The sequence below is a fragment of the Dermacentor andersoni genome, chromosome 10 (assembly GCF_023375885.2).
Source record: "Dermacentor andersoni chromosome 10, qqDerAnde1_hic_scaffold, whole genome shotgun sequence".
NCBI lineage: Eukaryota > Metazoa > Arthropoda > Arachnida > Ixodida > Ixodidae > Dermacentor > Dermacentor andersoni.
In genome coordinates this window covers 31,847,351-31,871,812 of record NC_092823.1, presented here as the reverse complement: position 1 = coordinate 31,871,812, position 24,462 = coordinate 31,847,351, and the positions used below count along the sequence as shown (strand labels likewise).

Sequence of the window (24,462 nt, the reverse complement as noted above, 5' to 3'; positions counted from 1 at the left end):
GCAACAACCTATGGACCGGCGAAATGCTTCGGACCGTTCCAGAAAAGATAGAACCAAAATTACAGGGCCGGAAACGGCTCTGTAGGCAAAACACCTTCTTTTTCTTACGCACAGCACCAAATTACCTTCATTATGGACACGCTAATTAAGCAGTGGAACGTCAGAGGTCTCCTCAGAAACCTTGATGTTGTTCAAGAGCTTCTCTGCGAGCTCACTCCAAAAGTGCTGTGTGTACAAGAAACCCATCTCAAGTCTCAACACACTAATTTTTTTTGTCATTATGTCGCTTTTCGTAAAGATCGTGATGATGCCATCGCGTCATCTGGTGGTGTAGCCATTATACTCGAAAAAGGTATAGCGTGTCAACATATACAACTACAAACCCCCCTAGAGGCAGTGGCCGTTCGAGTCGCACTTCTAAACAAAGTTATCACTATCTGCTCTCTGTATATACCCCCGCATTATCAGCTCCATAAACATGAATTCCATACATTAATAGATCAATTACCCCAACCCTATTTGGTTCTAGGAGATCTAAATGCACACAGCAACCTATGGGTTGACTCTCATTGCGATGTGCGAGGTCGACTAACTGAACAGTTTCTCTTTTCTTCTGGTGCATGTCTTTTGAATAGTAAGGCACCTACATATTATGATGCTGCAGTTAGGGCTTGACGTCGGATCACGGCTGCGTCGTGTTGAACTGAAGCTGGAACGTCGCGTCGTCAAGTCGTCTTTCGTCGGTGTAGTCTTGGCTTCCTGACTTCTTCTGGACAGCGGCGTGTCGTTATTACGTCGTCGAGATGGTCTCTTCGTCGTCTTCGTCGGCGGCGGAGGATCTTCGTCAGTTCGACGAACAGCAACCGCACCTCCATCGGTTGCTGCTTTTAGTTTTCCGGATATGGGCTCGCAGAGCGGCCCCGGGCTGGGCCGGTGTATGATCGGCGCTGCGGCGACAGATAGCGGCCCGGTGACGGCGAACGGGACGGTCGTCGAGGGTTCCACTGAGTGGCGGCGAGGTAGTCGGCGATATAGCGTTGTCGTTCACCAATTTGTGGTCGCGGCGTGTTAACGGCGAGCCCTCGGAGTCCCATCTCCCGGTATTGGCATCAGCGGTAGATGTGCCCGGCTTCTCCGCAGTGATAGCAAAGCGGACGGTTGTCGGGGGCGCGCCAAACGTCAGTCTTCCTTGAGAGAGATAAACTTTATTGTGTCCTTGATGGGGTTAAGGGGTGGCGGGGGTCGGGAGACTAACCCCCAATCCCCCCCTTCCTCAGACGGCGGCCAGTCCTTGCTTTCTGGCGGCGTCTTCGGCCATCCGGACGGCCCAGAGCTGCTCCTCTGGGTCCAAGCTGAGCAGCAATGTCTCCCACTAACGCCGCGTGAGGTGACGGGTTGGCGTGCTGAGGGCGGGGGTGGTGGTGGACGACGGAACTGTGTCGTCACTGGGCCTTGCCATGGGCGCGGAGGGGCAACGTGACGGCGGGCTACAGCGGCGTATGTAATCGCTTGCGGCTGAGGCTGCGGCGATTTGGGGGCTACTCCGAGTTGTTGTTGGAGCTCCTCACTTACGGCGTCGGCAATCGAAGCCACTTGAGGCTGTGACGACGGGAACAGCTTCTGCAGCTCCGCCCGCACGACCGCTCGGATAGTTTCGCGCAGGTCGTCGGTCGCCAGTGATTGAACTTCGGCGTAGCTTGTCGAGTTCATTCGGCGGTTGACTTGCCGGTTCCGCATTTCCAGTGTCTTCTCGATGCAAGTGGCCTTGCGAAGAAACTCGTCGACAGTCTTCGGTGGGCTTTGTACCGGCGAAAAGTTCCTCCTTTACACCAAGAATCAGTAGACGGAGTTTCTTTTCCTCGGACATATCCGGGTCGGCATGGCGGAACAGTCGGCTCATTTCTTCCGTAAAGATGGCAACGTTCTCTTTAGGTAGCTGCACTCGGGCGTCCAACATAGCTTCGGCCCTTTCCTTGCGCAGGAAGCCGCTACGGAACTGGTCCCATGTTGTCATGGTCGACTCCCGGTTCTCAAACCATGTTCTGGTGGCACCTTCTAATGGGAATTATACATGCCGCAGCTTTTCGTCGGAGTCGCAGTTGTGGAAAGTCGCGATTCTTTCGTAGGTCTCCAGCCAGGATTCCGGGTCTTCAGTAGCTGCTCCATGAAAGGTCGGTGGGTCCCGAGGTTGTTGCAGTTTAACGTGGGACGCTGGGGCAGTCATTGGGGTTGTGTTCGCCACGATCCGCTTTGTCCTCTCAGATAGAAGTCCGCGCTCTGGGGCAGTCCTTGCAGTCGACGGCTAGCACGCTCGGCTTGCGCGATGTTCGTTTTGTCCTCGGGCTTCAGGCTTGGATCGCGGCTTTGCGGGGGCGTTCGGTACATGAACGCACAAGCACCTCCACTAGATGTCACGCGGGGGTGACGTTGAAGAACACAGTAGCAATACTGTGAAAGACAAAACTAACTTTTATTGGGTGAACCTGTGCCCTCAAAAACAGGCTACACTTATAGCACAACGATAGCGGCGAACACGGCCGGCGATCGTCGGAAATCTGATGAGCGGTCAAGCGCGTCGGCTTTTATACATCAGTCGTCGAATATTCCAGAGGAATCGCTGGGACCCGCGTGCATTCCACAAAGTTCTACATTATTCGCGTTGCGCACAGGTGCAATCAGATTACACAAGGTTCGGTCACAGGCAGCGGATGGAACCATCGATAGCATTCCATAAACGTCCGTTACATCCAGGCGCGTCCGGCGCTTTGCGATAACATGTGTTAAGCCGTGAACCGCGTCGCCCGATAAGGACAAGTACACGTGTCAATATATATATATATATATATATATATATATATATATATATATATATCGATGATCGCGAACACTCCCTGTCACAAAGCCGGTGCAATCAAAAGCGCGAACAGAGGGGGGGAGCGAACGCTTCGTGCCGCCCCTCGTATCAACACGTATCGCGAATTTGAGAGCACGCGACATCCAACACTAGTGGCGCGGTTAAACAGCTTATACCAAAGGACTAGCCATCAAGGGTCCGACCAGTCTTTCCGCTGATAACCTGCAAGACATGGCGCCTGGGCCACGCCCGAGTTCGGCCGTGCGTGTCGGCATGCGCAGCCTCGTCCAAGCTAGAGGAGCAGGAGACGCCGCCACCGCTCACCTGCGATGTGGGTAATTTGTCCCAAGAATGCAGGGTGGGCTTTAAAAAAATGCTTGAAAACGTTTTAAATAAATTTGCAACACAGTAACAAATAGTCTTTCTTTCTTGCTAACTGCAGTGAGGAACCACAGCACGGGCCTGAGTTCTCGCTGGTTATCTTCCTCCCGGACGAGCATAACGGGCTTGACAGCGTAGAGGCTAAGCTGAACACCGTCACAGCCTTGCAGTGTCTTGGCGAGCTGCGACCACGGGACGAAATAAATGTGAGCCTGCCCTTTTTCAAGGTCAAGCAGGTGAGCATGACTTATACTCAGTTCACGAAGGCTGCAGAGAGATACTGATTTTAGGACAAGTCGCGGGAGATTTCACGAGAGAAATGTGCTACTCCAGGCTTCCCCAAGAGTAGCTTCACGTAGCATAGTGCAGGACATTGTTTTCTGTGAGATGTAGACAGCCGCATATGACCAATTTTGGTATTATTGTCCGAGCATCTCGTTTCCGGGCTCTATACAAACATGATCAACAATAAGCGAATGAGAAGTGCGTCCGCCGTGATCCTATATGGCGCAACAGCACAGATCACGGAACATCTGAACGAAAAACACAGATCAACCAGGGACGTAATACACAATCCTTATTGTGCGTAAATGCGAGATCATTACTTGTCGCTAAGTGTGTCGCTCACTTAAGTCACTGTGTTTAGTGCTGCTGCGTTGACCGTGCGTCCTGGTTGATGTCTTCTGGAAAATTCAGTGCTATTTGTCTGGCAGTCGAAAGGTGAACAAGTGGAGCACAACCTAATTCTAATGTGAGCTGCAACGTGAATCAGGTTTATAAGTATGTAGGCTGCATTACTAATTCGATGTACTCTCTCTCGCTCAAGTGGGGCGAGTGTACATAGAGCAAACCGGCCAATGCATCAATGTGAGACAGGGAGCATGAATTTTCCTTGGACAAGAATGATTATGCGCATGTGTCTGCCCATTGCCGCCCAGTACAAGTCTATGTTCAAAGAAACAACAATGTTGTTTAAGCTTACTGATGTATCCACCAGATGAGTCATAAAAGCAACCGACATTGAGCGAAATGGCACGTGGTGCATTAGCCAGCCTTCGATCACGCTTTCTTCGCAGGGATTAATTTACCTACATAGCTCGATACTGTAACAAATACCCTTCATCCATGTGCGCTGGTTGTTCTGCGTTCTTCGATTGACCATGTAATCGCCTGTGTCCTCGATGTGTGTGTTTCAGTAAACTTAGTTGTGAGTCAGCGCTCGTCCTGTGTCCTTTCACTCTGTCGTCATTTTCTTCGCGCTGTTACGATTATGGATGCATACCAACTCGCCCAACTTTCCACTTTAATAATTAAGGCTGCTCGGGCACATCAAGATTTCAAGCAAGTGACGAACCATACATGGGTTTCAGCCGCTTGCTTGTTGGAGCACTTGACATAATCACAATATCGGCTATGGATGTCAACCTGCTAGTGCATGTACATGGCGTCTCCGGTGGTGAAGTGGAAAGACACATCACTTTTCTGCTGTTTCCTACTTGGCGTTTTGGTTTTTACCATTGACTGCGTTTAGGTTGTCCCAGGTAGGGGTTCTTTTGTAGGTCAGCTGCTAATCGTCAGCGCATCACGGCGTGTTGGCCGCTCATAGTTCTTTAGGCGTATGTTTTTTAGGTAGCAGCATTACGAACAGCTCAGCATGTGCAGTAAGTCTTGAATTGCTTTTTGCAGTATTGATTAGAATAAACATTCTGAGCTGCATGCGGAACTATGTTCTACCGCTAGGAACAAAGTATTCATTGTGAAGGTGGCGCGCCCCGATCGTCAAGCGCAAAAACTCATCTAGTTTGTCCTCTTCTCTCCCTTCTGCCTTTCCCATGTTACTGCTAGCTTCAGCTAAGTTGTTTCACGTCGGTGCTCATTCACAGCCAAACTGAAGCATCGTAAAGCAAGGCGTCAGCCTAGCACAGTAGCTAGAGGCGCTACTGGACTCTTCAGGTGATGGATTATTTTCTTTAATTATGTCGGTGGAGCGGTGGAGAGTTAACTCTTGCGAGTCTCATTCTGCATGTTGAATTCAGGTGGCGAGGCTTTTTATTTTCGCTTAATTTTCTTACAAACGCCTCGCAAAGCACTTCCAGATTGCTTGGATGGGTGCTGGAAAGACATGGGTAATGATAGAGTAAAAGTGCGCGCTTCGGCAGACACTCATCGGGAGTAAAGGGCGCAATTGCAAAATAATCACCCTCTCAAACGGGAGTACTAGTTCGCCTAAACACCGTTCTTCATGAATATATCGGCATGAGTAATAGACTCGAGAAAACGCCCTTAAGTGTGCAATGTTCCTTACACTCTTAAAAACTTAGCGTCCTTAAGGGCTTATCTTCACCCCCAACAATAATCGTCATTTTGGGGCCTATAACGTAAAACTATTCCAATATGTTTCATTCCAATCTCCTGACGTCAAATTTGCGTAACGCCGACGCAAGCATCCGGCGGAGACCCGCAGGGTTGTCTAAACAGACCAATCAAACGCTCTCCTCTTTTATAGGAGGTCACGTTTGTTTGCTTTAAAAACGAATAACATTGCCTACATTGAGCGGTTTGTCATATTTAGTTGGCTGAGAAGAGGCGAGGCGCACGCTCAAGTCGAGAGGGATACGATGGGGCCGAGCGAGTGCGCTGAACATCGATAACCGCGGATGAAGAGTGTGGTACCGGCTTCTGTGATTGGTCCGCTTTCTCATAGCTTGAGGTTGCTGGCGGAAAATCGCGGCGGTACGCAACGGAAGCTTAAGAATGCCGTTAAAAAGGATCCTCAGCAAAGAAATGTTGGATGAGCGAGGTCGTAAACGTGACGAAAGTGCTCGAGAATGTTACACGGCCACGCAGTAAGTTTTCGTGTATGCTAATAAGCCTATGATCTCCGGCACGTGCTAGTAGCAATTCTTGAGCGATCGGCGGCAGCCATATTTTATTCCTTTCCAAACAGGGCAGCCTACGGCTATTCAGGGAAAATTCAGTTTTGTTCGGCATATTAACGCATCTTTAACGAGTACCCGTCACTTTGAGGCCGTGAGTTTTTGCGGTTTTGTGAGGTTGCGTGACAGGCAGATGGAGTGGGTGCAGCCCGTAAACTTTTGACCAATAGCCGAGGGCTAATGGGAAAATGGCGTCGAATCGAAACAGCTATTTTTCTTTTGTTTAGCTCAATCATGTATAATCAGAGTGTACACGTCATATTAGATAGGGAGTTATTGCGGTTTGCCTGACATCGCGTGGCTGACATGCGAAGTGGAGGTGACACAAGAAAGGTTTTGACCAACCTCGGAGGGCTGATTGCAGAATTGGAATAGAAAAGTTTGGAAGAGCTTTATGTTATAGCGCCCTTGCTGGCGTTTTCTTTTTTGAAAAATCTGCGCTTGTTGCATACTGTCAAGAATTATATGTCACCCTGGTAAATTGCATCCCCCGCATGACCTTGAAGTACCAGCCTCACAGCATTAAAGAAAGGCAACGAAAGAAAGCTAGACGCCAATTATTGTTGTCGGACGAGATACGTTCCGAAGGGTGCATACTTCTTAAGAGTGTAATGTGTACCCTTCTGCAAGATCCAAGGTTTCTACAGCGGAACCAGGCCCTTGTGAAATGATTGGCCGCGGGCTGATGGTTCACTTGTTTGCCTACTATAGATTAACTCCTTTGTACTGTCTGCACCTTGGTGTCTCCATCGATAAGTCGTATTAATTTGTTATTCGCAAGGCCGATAGCATTATCTCTGTTTGTCGCGTCTGCGTAGTGAGCCAATTGCCTTTTGTGAATCCGTTCACGTTACAGTAAGAGAGGAAAATACTGTTCACCTAGCTACAGATGCGATCATTCCAAACCTGCGCAAAGTTGTTTTTTCATCCACTTTCCATTAGATTAGTTTATCATTTCTTTAATTAATTTAGTAAGTACAAGTGATTTACCCTATGTTGCCCTTGGTGTCAATGTTTGTTGGCTTATGATTCGCTATAGATGTGTCACATGACCACTGTCAGAGCGAAAAAGGCTGGAATAGTACTTACGACGGGCGTATCCGCCTTAAGCTGGATTCACACGCGAAGGCCAAGTCCAGCCTGCTTACCAGGGCATACACTGACTTCGTCAGTTGACGCAAGCGCCACTGCACAAATCCCCATTTATTTTCACCGGAGGTTCGCTTCGTTACTTCCGCAGCCATGTGGCTTCGCCTTTTTATTAACAGATACAAGAAACCTACCCGTACAGGTGCATGAACATTACCGAGCCGCAGGCGTTACGGCCTTGTGTGAGCCATTGTTGTACTTGAGCTAACTATGTAGAGAACCGGGTTTCTGTATGCTGTAGTACAGCTGACGCACAAGCACGATATAAAAGGGTAAGTTGTGCGTGCCTGTATTGGGGTAATTCAAGTATTGACAAATTCCATCTATTTCACGCGCAATACTTACCTATAGACAATAGCTGGTGCAGCCATGCTAAGTGGCCAGTGGATGTTGCCCACCCCTTCCGACAGGTCACCGAACTAGCCCCGGCCCTGTCGGCGCTGGGTGTTCGAGACGTGTTCAGTGATCGGGCCCTGCTTTGGGGCTCGAAGGCGGGCGAGAAACGCGTGTCGATGATTCGCCATGCCGCCGCCTTCGAGACGGCAAGGACTGGAGGCCGCAGCCACTCGCACTCGACGATGCAGGCGGGCCAGCTTGGTACGGCGCTCGTACAAGGACTTACCTCCCTTGTAAAGAGCCCGCAGCACGGAGATGAGTTCGTCGTGAACCGGCCATTTCTCTTCTTTCTAATCTGCACCAACCCGGACACTCTGATACTGCTTGGGTCTGTGCGCAAGATCACCTGGTGATTTCTTTTTGCCGGAATGATTACCCCTTATGTTTTGGTATACTTATTGCTTTCTGATTTGATTTTGTTTATTAGTTCTCTTCAATTTTACCTGTCTTACTCCTAATATGTATTAGTTTTAGTTCCAGACAACAAACCATGCGCAGTCCTAGCTTTTTGTGGCTCTCTTCTGCATAATGTGCCATCTGCATTGTTCAAGTATCTGATGCATACTGTGTTCATAATTTGGCGTTTCTCAAGTGCAGTTATTGAAACTTTACGTGCATCTTATGCTCTAACAACTTATTCTCAACGTATGGAAAGCCTGCAGATATTTCTGAACATCTGTTTTGTTAGAAAAGCGAACCATTAGCCATACTAGCCCGGAATTCTTTAAGAGTCAGCTACAGAATGCAGGTTATTGCTGAGTCTTGCACTGAATCCCACCTAAAGCACTCAGTGATTTAAGTAGACGAAATAGCACTACACAATAAGGGTGAACGGACACTGATGAGTGTGCTTTTATATGTACGGAGAAACATGGCGCACATGCGACGCCGTGTAAACGCGCTACGAATTTTAAAATTGCCATTAGTGGTGTAATCGTTCTATAGGAGTGTGAATAAAGCAAGCTCATGATTAAAGCAAATATTTGCGAGAACTGCATGTTGCCATTGTAACAGATTGAGATGCGTCGAATGACACGCATTTTAATTTCCTAGAAAGCGCGCATGAACGCTATAGAAGCAGATTCGGCAGTTCTTGCAGCAGGGGCGACCACGTCAATCAGAGGTGGCTGCGTTCACCAAGGCACGCTTCACTACAACGCACAAAGAATAAGCGTCGACGCGAGGGAAGCCAGTATTTAGCTCCAGTATGCCAGTATGCGCTTATGTCAGACATACCTTAAGGTGAAACATGCTATAAAAGAAAGCAAACGATTGCAGTTGATTCAACGTAGCTTGTTCGAATCAAAATACGGCGAAGCTATGTTTACATTCATGAAGAGTGCCGAAATCTGTGTTAGTTTCTGCAGTATTGCAGTGTAAGTGCAATGACACCGCAAAGGCCCTCGCCCCTACCGCTTCCTCTACGTTACTCGCACCCGTGCTACGAAAAGTGCCACACGCCCCAACCATCTCAGAGAGTGAGTTGACGTTTACGCAATAGAAATATACGTGCTAATTGTCAGACTATCTGGCTGGTTTGTCGAAAGGTTAGAGCATCTGTAAGACGCGCGGAGGGCTGAGGTTGAATCGCGCAATCGGGCAGAGTGAATTGTTTGAGGAATAATCTATTCAGCAAGAGAGCAGGAGCAGCCACTCTTAGGAAAGACTGGGAGGATTCGGAAAGAAAGCTATGCTTTGAAAAGGGTGGTGTCGACTGGAAACCGGATAACCATAACTTTCGAAGGTGCTACCGCAGCGCGAAGAGTGAGCACGTCGGAGGCCTGCTGTGTCAAATCAACCGCTGACTGCAAGCTATTCAGGTTTCTGCTGCGTAATTTTTGTTGAATGCGATGCTGTTAAAAGCCATTTAATCTGCACATTACGTAGTATATTGTACTCCAAATTTTACCTACAAAGTAGTTAGCTCCTGGAGCTTCTATACCACACTTTCGATGGAAAAGTGAACCCTGAATCACCCTGGCACTGAGTTCCATCGAACTGAGGTTCAGCCCGTAAGTTCTACCTGTTGTTTTCGCAAGAACGCTTCTCGATTTGAGATGACCTCAAGGTATGCGTGCATGACTTTCCCTGTTGAACTTAGGTTAACCAGTGTACACTGAAGGTACACCGGGTGATCATGTCAAAGGTTTATCTAATTGTTAAAAATAGCCAGTTGCTGGTAACGCAGTTCTAAGTCATACAGCTGGATTATTGACCGACGCGTACATTATTTCCACGATAAATCGAAACACATACTCAAACATCTAAAAATCCACTAATTATATTTTGAATTTATTACTTTACGACACATAATGCAATTTACAAATTGTAGCCCGTGAGTTTGCAAGGCGCATCCACTTGGATATAATCTACAGACTGGTGTTCAGTTTAGAGATATGCTCAATCAAACTTGCCATAGAGATGCACTGTTGTTCCACTTAGTTTGTTAGAAAAAGCACTCTTTTATTCAATGAAGCAGAAAAGTAACTGGCAAGCTCATATATTTCGTTCCACGCATTGGGATATATGGTCAAACTGGGGACGTACTGGAAATTCATTTCAAGTGGATGCGTCTTGCAAGCTCACCGGCTACAATTAATAACTTGCAATGTGTGCCGTCATGTTAATAATTAAGTTCATCAGTGAATTTTTGTTTATTCGTCGAACATATTTTCAATTTTTTGTCATAGTCCTGTCCGCCCCTTCGAATCATCCAGCTCAAGGACAAGAATTACGCTACCTGTCTGATGCGATTTAAAAAAAAAATACCGTAAAGCTTAAGAATGACCAGTCCGTGTATTTATTTTACTTATTTATTTACAAAATACTGCAGGCCCATGCGGGCCCAAACAGGAGTGGTAAAATTACAAGAAATAATCATACATGCATTGAGCAGAAAAAAAAAACGCTTACATCTTTGTTGCGAAATTTACAGATCATCAAATCACCAGATCAATTAAGTCAGTGCTGTTTAAGAATGATAATGGTAGTGCGTTCCATTCTTCAATAGTACGGGGGGAAAAGGAAAATTTGAAGGCATTAGTTCTTGTTTGATGGGGAGGTAAGGATGCAGAGTGGTTATGTCTGGTTAATCTTGTGGTTATTGGTCGGCCATATGGAGCAGGATAGATCTAGAGTTTATTTTTGAGTAAAAAAAGAAATGTAATCCTTAGAATTTTCCACCGTAATTGTAATGTCTGCATACCATGACCGTGCATGATAGTTGTTGGTGAGTCAGTTATAATTTACTTGGAAAAAATAAAGCTACCTCCTTTCCCCTGAATCAATTCCAGTGGATTATTATTATGCTTATTAATAAAGGGACCCACAGGGTGTGGATCCCAGACGGTGCATGCGTGTTCCATTTTCGGCCTAATGAGTGACTTGTATGCATGAAGTTGAGTTTCAGGCAGCGCTTGTTTTAGTTTATGGCGCAGAATAGAGTTTGTGAAATGATGCAGCACATACATCTCATACATGAGAATTCCAACTTAGGTTGTTAGTTATTATCGCACCCAAATATTTATATTCATTTACTTCGACCACAGGCTGAGTAGGAAGACTATAGGGATACGCCCACGTACGGTTTTTCTTGTTATCTGTATGTATATTGTCTTTATTCGTCTAGATTCATGTCCCTTTCTTTACACTATGAATAAATATTATAAAAGTTAGTATTCAAAAGTTCCTGATCCTCTTGGCAAGCAATCTCATGAAACAAAGTGCAATCGTTTGAAAACAAACGTATTTGTACTGGCTGAGTAATAGCGCTAAAACCTCATTAATAAAAATGAAAATAACAGTGGTCCCAGTGCGCTACTTTTTGGTACGCCGGAAGTAACTGGAAAACTCCGGGAGTGGTGACCATTAACATAAACCAAATGTGTGCGGTTTGCTAAGTAGGCGGAAATCCAGTTTATTATGGATGAGTGGACGCCAATGTATTTTAGCTTGAAGATTAACTTTTGATGTGAAACAAGGCCGAAGGCTTTTCGATAGTGCAAAAAGATGACGTCAGTTTGACCAGACTTGTCGATAACGCTTACAAAATTGTGAAATACTGTAATTAGTTGTGTGACCATAGAGAACATTCCTAAAACCATGTTGAAAAGAGGAGAGAATGTTATCTGTTAAAAATTTCATTATGTAATATTATATGTTTTGAAGCTCACAGGAAACGGCTTTCCCGAAAAGCCTTCTCTACGTGTATCCTCCACATCTTTAGGAATATCAAGTGGATATGTTGGACGCACCTAGAAATAAATAATATAGACGCGTTTGGCAAGGGGCAGTTTAATAAATCTTCGCCCGTAACATCCACGCTTAATTACATTTCGATTCTTATAATACTACCAATGGTAACATGCTGCTTCACTAAATGGCTGCGGCTAAAGTTATCGGATGTATGGCGTCTGTCTGAGACTGCTGCGTGGGTTTGCGGCTGTCGTTGCGCATAAAATGATTTCAAGGTAAGGTTATCTCGGTACCCACTGGCAGATGCACTGATATCTTTAAAAGCTAAAGTAATAAGTACGGTGAACAGCACGTACGCGAAATATCTCCACACGCGTAGGTGTATGCGTCAGTGCCCCTGCACTGCCATTACCGGCGAAAGAAAATGTTTTTATGCAAACATTTTTAGTGTGTTGTTTGTGCGTTCCCGCAAGCGTTTATAGTTTGCCGACTCAGTAAGTGAAGCAATTTATCATAAGATCAGCGATCTGCCTTAGTGATTCCTTCTGTGTCCTTCGTGGTGCTAGTACAAGCGCGGCCTAACTTCCAGGAGCACATCAAGGTAGCCCTATCGCCAGAAGTATGCACCCGGAACATCATGCCGCTCGTTGCCAAGCTCGCGCAAACACTCTACAGACAACATTTCGCAGTCTCCCCACCACACTATGCACAGATGCCGCGCAGTACCCCCATAAAGCAGCCATGACGGCCAGCGTTGTCGACCATAACCTTCAAGAGATGGTGTCGATGACGGTCCGCACTGCCAGCGCCCTCGTAGCAGAGGAGACATCCATCGCTTTGGCCATCACCTCTTGTCTCACCAACGAGTAGGGCACAATTATTACTTACCCCCAGGCAGCTTATCGTAGCTACGCGAGAGGCAGAATTTCTTCAATCGCCCACCGACTCCTCAAACAAGCCTCCCAATCCAGGACGTTGAAGTAGTATGGCCTCCAGGATACGAGTCCCTCCGTGGAAATCAGCGTGCGCACGCTGTAGCCAGAGCTCCTACCTCCCGGGCGCCACAAGAGAGGGATACGGCCGCATCCATGGAGCCCGTACCTTTACAATACGACGCCATACTACAACACCACAGATTTAACAGACGACAATACCCACCTCCACACGAGACCCTCTCACGTGAAGACGCCGTAACATGGCGACAATTACAAACCAATACATACCCCCATTTAAACACCCTACACTATACTCATACAAATTTCCCCTTGTTAACGACCACACCTCCCTATATCACACCACATGGGCGTACCCCAAGGCGAATGCAGCTCCCCAAATGCCCAACCCCACGCCCGAGCAGTGGGAGGCCGTGCTGACTTGTTCGGACCCTCGTAACCAGCAGCAACTGGTGCGGCAGGCCCGGGAGACAGCAAGAGCCGCAGGAGCCCTGGACTAATGGCGCCTCTCGCACAAGCAGAAAGACACCCGCTTGTCCTTTCTTTTTTTTTTAATAAATGTTTTTCCTCTTCCTGCTTCTCCACCGTGATGAATATATATTCCTTCAATATAACTGGCAGGGTTCGGCAAGTAATACGGCTAGTATAATGGCCAAGACGAAATTACATTTTGAGCGAATGCATGCACAGTATCAAAATCTCGTATGCTCAGCGTACACAAGGGCACGCGCTGGAATTTATATGCTGCGTCCTGCGGATGCGACAGTGCTGAAGGAAGCCTTGCTAACTACGACAGGCTTCCCTAAACGGTATAAGAGCATACTGCAACCCGGGACGACCTAAAGGCGTACATTACAGAAACGCTTGAGTGACACACTCAATCATTTCTAGCGCTCCAAGCTACTGTAACATAATTATAGTGATGGTCATCATTACCATTTAGAGGTACGTTTTCCTGAACGGCTCCTAGAGGGGCATTACTTAAGAGGGAGACAACCATCTGTATCAAAGAATCATCACCTTTGCAATAAAAAGTCGCCGTTTCATGCGAAAGGCCAAGCACTGATTGCAATAGGTAATTATTGGACAGCCATACGAACTAAGGATAGTGGTCTTACGGTCGTATAAACTACTGTACACGTTCGCTTAGCAACAACTTTAAAAACCATGATGTCACGCGCGCACAGGCAAGCATTAACACATCTCACTTGTTGACAGCGGACGTCCGCTGTCTGCATTGTTACGGTATGATAAGCGGCGGCAGCGGCGAGCGAATTGCCCTTCGTGTTGCATCTCGCTTCATTTCGAACTAGCGGGAGAGAAGACATTGCACAGAAGGACCGTCAGCTATATCGGGCTGTCTAACATTTCCACTCAACGCAGATTACCACAGAAAAGGGCTCGCGCAGATACGCTCAGGCGCGCCGTACGCCGCCGCGGCCGGAGTAAACGTGCGCTAACCTGCCGCCCCCTTACCGCGCGCAAAATCAAGTAACGCGACCTAGACATCCCGAGGACCGTGCACTATGCTATATGAATTCATGCTACCAGGGACGAAATTTCCATTGCAAAGTCCGGCGTCGCGAAAGAGCTGACCTCAAAATCACCACGGCTTTCTCGGCAGCATGCCTTTAAATTATATGGCAGCGGACACTAATAGCATAATGTAATAAAACAGAGTACAGAGGCATTATGCTAGCTAGGTAGCTCTTGATCAAGTTCCCATCCTTCTCGTGTCACCCCCGCACGCTTTTCTTCGCACGTACAGCATACTGAGCGTGGCCGCGATTGTATCGCCTTGGAACTTTAGGCGGAACATGATGGAGACACCGACGACAAGGATAAAACGTTTCTTGGACTGTCTATATAATTTTAATAAAAAAATCATATCGACTAATAGATATAGCATGAATTTAATACCAGCATCAAAATGGCACCAGAAGTAATATAACAACCCATTTATGGCATTCAGGTAACAGCTTCATACAAGAAAAAATGAATGTAAATTGTCGCGCACGTCTCATACTGCACTTTGCTGAATGTTCTTATAGCTGAATAAAAACGCAGCATATAGAAGCCACGGAAGCCAGATAATCAGCTGGAACCTATCGTCACATCTGTGAAACGTGGGATGCGCTTTGAGTGGAAATTACGCATATCTCAAACCAGAGTATGCGAGGAGAGCTCCACTCGACGGAGCACATCAGAGTGGGCGTTTCGACATACTTAAAGTTATAAAATATAGGTGTGTTCGAAAACTGTAATGACCGAACCGATTCGGACAGACATATTAGAGAAATATGAACTCCCAATCTCGAATAGAATATTGAGTTTCTCATTTCTAAACAAGATCAAACATGAGCTCTGTGCGGAGCCCATCTGGTAGAAATAAACGAGGCTCGCATCTATTACTTGGCGCATGCATGTAGCGCCATTCGTAATTAGATGCCCGAAGAAATGAGGAAGTTGTAAAGTAGAAACAACGGCTTTCAGTTATCTGGAGCACCAAGCAATAGCAGTGGGGAAAGAAGGGTTACCAGATGGACGTACATTAGGGTTCGTCGAAGGAGCGAAATTTTATACTAGGGCATGGTACAATGTTTAAAAGGAAGGTAGATATGGTGATAGGGGGAAATAGTCAAATACGTACAACAAATTTGTGTATAGGTTGTTTAAAGGCAACCGATTTTAGCTCAATTACTGGTAACTATTCGGAAGGATTTATCAGCGTATTGCGTTCACTAGACTGATTTCACAATGCAGCAGAGCAACTGCAAGCCAATCTTTTCTAACACTGTTCCCCTCTACGACTCTCTTCTTCAAGACTCCGATAATTCTTTGTATTCGAACGAAACAAGTATTCAATGATTGCCAATAGCAAATTTTCCAACAGAGTGTCATAGTCTATATGATTCTAATTCGCCATTTTGGACCTGAAAACATCTAACTATGAAAACATCTTCCGGTGTGCTATTGTAGTGAGCTTTGTTTCATATAGCTGATCAAGGACAAGAGCACCAGAAGAACTATTTAATTAATTTAGGAAGCAGGTAAGTTACTTACTCATGAGTCAACTCACTAAACTCGTACTCCTTAAGAGCCGATAGCATGTTGATAACGACGATGGCCTGACGAGAGTCACGTGGAAAATCTGAATTAGCAACGATATTACGACCACGACGGCATCATGACCACGAGCCCATAACTAGTGGCCCAAGCAAGTAGACACCTTGAGCCACTGGGCAGGCGTAAGAGGCTGGCTGGCTGCCTCGCTGGATAGATAGATAGATAGATAGATAGATAGATAGATAGATAGATAGATAGATAGATAGATAGATAGATAGATAGTTAGATAGATAGATAGATAGATAGATAGATAGATAGATAGATAGATAGATAGATAGATAGATAGATTAGATAGATAGATAGATAGATAGATAGATAGATAGATAGACAGACAAATGGACGGACGGACGGACGGACGGGCAGACAGACAGACAGACAGACAGACAGACAGACAGACAGACAGACAGACAGACAGACAGAGTTAAAACGGCTGAAGTAGCCAAACAATGTCATTCGCCTTAAAGCAATTAATAATGAAAGTGTGAAAAGTACCGAGTGGAAAGTCCACAACTTCATTAACTGATTTTCTTTATTTTTTATTTATAAAATAACTCTCATTTCTTCCCCAATACATCCGGCAATGCACTGTGGCACACCTAAGCAAAAATGCCACACACAGTGGAAGCAACATTAGGCTCATTTTCAGTTTTGTGTAGACATCGCAATTTATTCTTCGCCTGCTGATAAGCTCTTTTGTGCTGTTTTAAAAGGGCCTTACCGAAACTCAGAGGGTTGACAAGGTAGACAAACCCGTCAAAGCGACACATTTTGCTACTGAAAGAACCCGCCCTGGGAGCTTAGTGGATACGGTATTACAGTGCAGAGCGCGAAGTCGCTAGTTCGATCCAGGTCGCGACAGTCGCATTCCAATGGGCGTGGAAAGCAAAAACGCTCAAGTATCGTGCATATGGCTGGATGTTCAGGAGCGCCATGTGGTCAAAATTATTCTGGTCTCCCCTATTACGGGTAATTTTTTTTATTACGGTGACGCGCGGACATGACGCCTGACCGAGGTTGTCGAATAAATACGGATAGCACCGCAGGCAGGTGGACAGACAAACAGTATAGAATGAAACACATACTACTTTCATAGATATTCGACTGGTGCGTACGCATGGCTGAGCACTAAATTAATAAAATTTTTTGCACCGCTTCAGTTCAATAAATGCTGAAATAGCAAGAAAGATCTCACCGATGGCACCGCTGTGTGTCTAAGAAAAGATTAGGTCTAAAAAATTGCAGCTTCTCTGAGTGAAAATTCGATAAATGGCTTTTTTGTTGGACGCGCTATCAAAAACAAAAATTTCGCCGATGATAATAGACTGATAGCCCACAGGGTAGTGAGTTAACCAACACAAGCTGCAAATACAGGTAAGTGACAGTATGTAGTGAACTTTAATATACATGAGCACACTGAAGAAAAAACTATATACATAAGAAAGCCAGAATCCGAATGCAATTACCTATTGTATTGTGAATGCAGTCTCCACTGCGATCAGAATTCCTCCGTATTCATTATCCTTTACTAAATTGTTCATCAATATGCATATATGTACTGGATACGTTACCGTACTCACCGCCTAAACATAGAGGGCTGATCTTGTAATCTCTCCGCTATGCTACTTTCTCAAGGAAATTGAATCTATGGATGGATGGATGGATGGATGCAAAACTTTAATGAAGGTCCTGACGTACGCGACTCAGCGCGCTGCGGGCCGCCCCCACGTTGGGACAGTCAGGCCATGCCCGACCGCCGCATCGTGGGCCCTCTGGACAGCCCATAGTTCTGCCTCGGCATCGGGGCTCTTGATAGCGGAGAGCCACTTGTCCTCATTGATTTCTTCTGTGCCTCGTAACGAGGGGCAACGCCAGAGCATATGGTCTAGGCTAGCGATGTCATTGCAGTGCCTGCAAGAACCAGTGGCATAGGTGTCGGGATAAAGCTTGTGGAATAAAGCTGGGCTGGGATACGAGCCTGTTTGCAATAATCTGAGGGCTATATTTAACGTCTTGTGTGGAAGGGGAAAGTCTCTCCTGCCTAGATAAAAGTGCTGCGCAATTTCATTGTGTGTGGCCGGTTGATCTCTGTTCTCCACCACTGCGGGCCGGCGTTGGAGTTCACCATGGTCGCGGAAAGCGAGACCTCGCGCCTTGGAGTGGGCCAGCTCGTTGAGGTTTGTGGGGCCTCCCATGATGGATCCCATGTGAGCGGGGAAACACGTGAGGGTGTGGGTGGCGATGCTTTTGCCGTCGAGGATGCGACAGGCTTCCTTACACACAGCGCCAACGCTGAAGGCGCGGATGGCTGCCCTGGAGTCACTGAAGATATGGGCATGTTTGTCGTCCAGGAGGGCCAAGGAAATGGCCACTTGCTCGGCCGCACGCGACGACGTGCTTCCTACCGAAGCGGCGTTAACGGTCGAAACCCCGTGGTTGATCGACACTACCGTGAAATTGTTGCTGTTGCCATACTGGGCCGCGTCAACGAAGCAGCTGCCGCCAGGGAGTTCTGTCGCCCGGCGTAGGAGTGCCACCGCCCTGGCCTTCCTTCTTTCTACGTTGCGCTGGGGAGGTGATATGATGATGCTATCTTTCTGCTCTTTCGGAAGGCCCTGATAGGCGTCTTCGACAGTGGCCGAGGGGACGCCCATCTCTGTTAAGAGTCGTCTGCCTGTCCTGGTGCCGGAAAGCCTGAGAATCTGTGCCCTTTCTTGTGCTTCTGCAATTTCTTCGAGGGTATTATGAATACCCAACTGCGGGAGTCGGTCGGTGCGTGTGTATTTTGGTAGTCCGAGCGGGCTCTTGATCCCCCTCCTTACCATGGCATTTAGCTTGTCTCGCTCGGCCCTCTTCCAGGCGTGCATGGCCGCTACGTACGTGAAATGGCATAACAAGAAAGCGTGGACTAGCCTAATCTGATTCTCTTCGCTCAGGCCTCTCCTTCTGTTAGCTACCCGCCTGATTAGACCGATGACGCTATCTGTCTTCTTTGCTAGTTTGTGAATGGTGATGCTATTCGTGCCCGCCCCTTCGAGTGTCATTCCCAACATTCCAAGGGACGCGACTTTGGGAATGGGATCTCCGCACTTGGTGTAGAGATTAATGTCAATTTCAGTGGGGGGTTTCCAGTTATCTGGCTTGCGGCCCTTTCTAGTTGGGCTGTAGAGAAGGAGCTCCGATTTCTTTGGGGAGCACCGGAGTCCCGTGTCGGTTAGAAAGCGCTCTGTAGTGTCGACAGCTTCCTGGAGAGCGGCTTCGACTTGTCCGTCACTGCCACCCGCGCACCAGACAGTGATGTCGTCTGCGTAAATCGTGTGACCGATGCCCTGCACCTTGCCTAGGTACCTTGAGAGGTCGACCATTGCGACGTTAAAGAGGAGCGGTGAGATGACTGACCCCTGAGGGGTGCCTCTTCTGCTCAGCTCCATTTTCTCCGATTCCAAATCTCCAGCCTTGAGGATGGCGCATCGTTTGCTCAAGAAAGGTCTGACGAAGGCATGGAAGGACGAGCCTAGGTCGAGTTTGGAGATGGCGTCGAGAACGAACTCGTGACGAATGTTATCAAAGGCCTTCTCCAGGTCCAAACCAAGGATGGCTCTCGTGTCCCGAGTGCAGCGTTCCAGGATTTGTATCTTGATAAGCTTCATGGCGTCCTGGGTGGAGAGGCCTGGCCTGAAGCCTATCATGTTGTGAGGGAAAAGGTCGTTGGTCTCGATATACTCGGCAATTCTGTTATGGATGGCGTGCTCGGCCACCTTCCCTACACATGACGTCAGTGAGATGGGGCGGAGGTGGTCCAAGCTCGGTGGTTTACCGAGCTTTAGGATTAGTATCATCATCATCATCATCATCATCAGCCTGATTACGCCCACTGCAGGGCAAAGGCCTCTCCCATACTTCTCCAACTACCCCGGTCATGTACTAATTGTGGCCATGTTGACCCTCCAAACTTCCTAATCTCATCTGCCCACCTAACTTTCTGTCGCCCCCTGCTACGCTTCCCTTCCCTCGGAATCCAGTCCGTAACCCTTAATGACCATCGGTTATCTTCCCTCCTCATTACATGTCCTGCCCATGCCCATTTCTTTTTCTTGATTTCAACTAAGATGTCATTAACGCGCGTTTGTTCCCTCACCCAATCTGCTCTTTTCTTATCCCTTAACGTTACACCTATCATTTTTCTTTCCATAGCTCGTTGCGTCGTCCTCAATTTAGGATTAGTATGACCTTCGCCAACTTCCATTCTTCCGGTACAATTCCCTCCTCCCAAATCCGATTTATCTCATCTGCGAGAAACTCGATCGATGCATCCTCTAGGTTTCTGAGAACCTTGTTGTTAATGTGATCCGGGCCGGGCGCTGACCTGCCATTGAGGTCGTGTAGGGCACGAGGGATTTCACTGGCTTCCAAAGGCTCGTCCAGCGTGGAGCTCGGCTTCCCTTTGTATACTGGGTATGCCGCATCATCGGCCACAGTTTTGAGCGGCAGGTACTTCTTAGCTAGCATCTCCAGCACGTCCTTTTCCGAAGACGACTTCTTGGCATCGTGGAGCGCTTTAGCGAGGACACTTCTCTCGTTCGACTTGGTGCCGGAGTCGTCGAGCAAGTGTTTGAGAAGATTCCACTTGCCTCTCGTGCGCATCTGCCCGTCGATTTAATTGCAAATTTCATCCCATTGCTGCCTAGACAGGGCTTGGCAGTGCTCGTCGATCTGCTTGTTGATCTCGGCTATCTTTTTTCTGAGCTTGCGATTTAAGCGTTGGCTTTTCCACCTCTCGAGAAGTGATTGCTTGGCCTCGAGAAGGTGTGCTAGCCTGCTATCCATTTTGTTTGTCTGTAGATCCGTCTCTATGGTTTTGGTGGTGGAGCAGACATCTTGCAGAATTAATGCGCACCACTGGACGAGACTCTCCGGCTTTTCTCCATGGGCGGCGCGGGCCCTGCGAACCTCACGACTGTGTTAGCGTATTCGAGAACAGGCCTTACAAATGACGTGTAGGCTAGCAGCTTCGTTGACTTGGTTGCGAGCGCTAGGCTTCTTTTTAAGAAAAATAGTTTGCGCAGCGCCTTTGAGATTATATTACTGATATGTTTGTCCCATTTGAGCTTCGAGGTTAATGTAATGCCTAGATATTTGCGTTCTTCAACTTTGTTAAGTGGAGTGCCGTTAATTGCGTAAACAAAAATTGATAACTTTTTACTGGTTACAGTCATGATCGCGGACTTTTGTATCTTAATTTGCATCTGCCATTTGGAGCACCAATCAGCTATGTCAGCTAGAGAATCATTTAATTTAATATCATCATTGTAATTTTAATTTATCTGTATATGACGCAGTCGTCTGTGAATAGTTTTATATTGCAATTGATGTTAGCTGTGATATCGTTAATATAGAGTAAGAAAAGCAATGGTCCATGCACAGACTCTTGGGGGACTCCGGATGTTACTGCGACTGTGTTAGAAAGCGTTTTTTCGTAAACCACAAATTGGGAGCGGTTACTTAAGAAACCTTTTATCCAAGCAGAAAGTTCTATACCAAAAACCTTTTCAACTTTTCACAGCTATTAATTTGCTGTGACATACACAGTCGAAAGCCTTGGACAAATCGAGTAGAATCAAGTGAGTTTGACCACGGTTATTAACTGTAACAGCAATATCGTGGACTAGTTCCGTTAGTTGGGTTACTAGGTGAGTGCTAGTTACTAGGTGAGTTACTAGGTGAGCTCAAGAACTACCGTTATGGGGCTTCTTAAAGGAACTTGTCGTCAGTATTTCATTCTTAAAAGCCAGATTTACCCTTGAATATTCGCTTACCGTTAATCGTACGTCGCTAAATGTAGCACTTATAGATAACCTTTTCCCTGAACCTCTGTACCGAAAGGCGTATCTGTCTCTATTTGGTCAAGATGTTCTTTGCCGTGTCCGTAGAATGTGCATTGCGCCAGCAGCGAAAACGTTTTTCTTTAAGCTGCACACCTCCACACTGCCAGTTATAACGTCGGTTCAGGAAGAAGGACTGTATGTACCCTGGAATACAAATTGTAGACTTTGCAATCAACCCGAGACAATAGAACATTACTTTATACTTTGTCGTGACGCATTTCTTTTTTGGGACATTTTACAAAGAACTATCAAAAAAGACTTTCCTCTCACATATTATAGTATCCGGTTCCCTCCTTTCGAAAAGACAGCCAGTATAATACACCATATAATTTGTTTATGTTATTAGGACTTTATTCATTACGGAGAAGTCGAATGATCGACAGACATGCCGAGCCACCTCGCTCGACAAGGTCTATCTTCCGAGAAGAGACTGCTCAAGTCCGTGGTGTGGTGGCTACATATGATCCCGTCGCTGAATGGATTTCGCGTCTGGGCGCTTGTGTTTGTTTGCCAGAATTTTGAACTGTCATTCGACTGTATACTATCGGTGAATTTGTTTCTCTTGTATGTTCATATGTAATGTAACTGCATTGGTTTGACAGTACCGATAATTCCATGCAATAAAGAAAAAAAGTCTGGGGTGGTGCAGTGGTAAGAGGCTGGGCTCGGAATCGTCAGGTCGCAAGTTCGAATCTCCTGCAGAGACGTTTATTTTCACAATTTTTTTTATATTTTTCTTTTTTGTATTAACAAATTTACATAGCCTCAAAGAGGCTTCTGTCAATTTCTAATTAAATATTGATCAAGAACTACAGAACTTTCGACTACAGGACGACACACTACAGACAACAGAACGACAGACAACAGAAGTACAGAAACAACGTCCCAAAATACCACAGACTGAAATTTCCTGCTGTGTTTTTCAACTGGGCTTCACATGAAAAACGGTGTTTACCTGTATGATTCGGCAATAGATAGCGTGTAAGACCTTCCTTCCAGGCCCTCGCCTCACGAGAATTATCACTCTACCGCAAATAAAGCCAACCGTAACAAAACAAAACCAATCTCCTTGGTCTTGGCAAACTTCCGCAGTATACATAACAAAGTAGACGCACTTAAAGCTATTGCACATATCTGCTCAGCTGATATCATCGTGGGTACGGAAACGTGGCTAACCGAAGACGTTGCAGGTCACGACATCGCGCTTCCATCATCGTTCGTTTTATTTAGGAAAGATGGGGCTGATTTTCGACGAGGAGGAGGAGTGCTCATTGCGATTAACAAAGACTTCCATGCATCTCTTACCCCTATAGACTCTCCCTTAGAAATAGTCTGGGTTTCTGCTCAACTTGGTCATATGTTTTGCATTATAGGCGCCTCTTATAGGCCACCAAGTAGACATGCTGAATTCATTGAACTGTTAAATGACGCTATCAAGCAGATCCTTGTAAAGCAGCCGAATCGGCTCCTATTTTTAGCAGGTGACATTAATTTTCCCGTGACTAACTGGACGACGCTAACTGTTAGCTCCAATAGTAACTGACAGGATAACATTAACTTTCTTCATTTACTTCAATGTCACCAGCTCACCCAAATTGTTCACGAGCCCACTCGCGGTAGACATATCCTGGACCTCATCCTAACAACCCATCCTGAGCTCTCAGACATCCACGTCTCGGAAGAAATAAGTGACCATAAAGTTGTGCACTGTTCTCTTCTACTTCTACGGACCGACAAAAGAAAAACCAAAAAGCTTATCTACAACAACGCACGTGCGGATGTTGAAAAAATTAACTTGTTGCTAGAAAGTTTCACACATAACTTTCAGGCCAATTTTCATAACCGTACGGCTAATAAAAATTGGAAGTTGTTTCGTAACAAACTCAAAGAAACTGAAGATTCCTGCGTGCCAAAACGAATAAGCACACGTACTAACGATCCTTGGTTTACCACAGATGTCAACAGGGTACTAAGTAGGAAAAATATAGCATTTAGGAAAGCGGTTCGATCAAAGAAAGCTACAGACTGGTAAAACTACAAAAGCATTTCTAAAATAGCTGAAAAACAAATTTCTGAAGCCAAAAACAAATAATTTCATCTTGCACTTCCTAGTTTGATAAAAACGGACCCTAAGAAATTATGGAACACTGTTAATCCTAAAAGCGCTAGTACGGTTGCTGTTCTTTTGAGTATACACGGCAGCACCCTACCTATACAACATTGTGCAGAACAATTCGATAGCCACCTCCCACAAGTTTTTACGGACGAATCGCCCATTTACGATCCACTGCTGCTTCCTGAGGCCGATATCCAGATTCCTTTTTCTCCCATTCACATATCTGCGCATGGCGTGGCTCATGCAATTAAACGCCTCCCTCACCACACTAGCCCAAGACCCGGTGGTATCAACGCGAAGGTGTTAAAATTTACCTGCCAACACGCAGCTTTCCTGCTATCTTTCATTTTCCAGCAGTCACTCAATACGACATTAGTGCCAGAAGATTGGAGTTTCGCTTATGTAATCCCGGTATTTAAATCTGGAGACAGATCCGTTCCTAATAATTACACGCCAATTACACTGACCTCGATAT

The 24,462-nt window shown here is 46.4% G+C and overlaps 1 protein-coding gene across 1 annotated transcript; it reads left to right on the top strand.

Annotated features, from left to right (window-relative positions):
* The first annotated feature begins 3,085 nt into the window (after positions 1-3,085).
* LOC126519105 (iripin-2-like) lies at positions 3,086-8,922 on the top strand. The gene is made up of 3 exons (XM_055065088.1): positions 3,086-3,189; positions 3,297-3,471; positions 7,731-8,922. Exons 1-3 carry the CDS (start codon positions 3,086-3,088, stop codon positions 8,067-8,069), a joined length of 618 nt encoding a protein of 205 aa, XP_054921063.1. The 3' UTR covers positions 8,070-8,922.
* Positions 8,923-24,462: the final 15,540 nt, after the last annotated feature.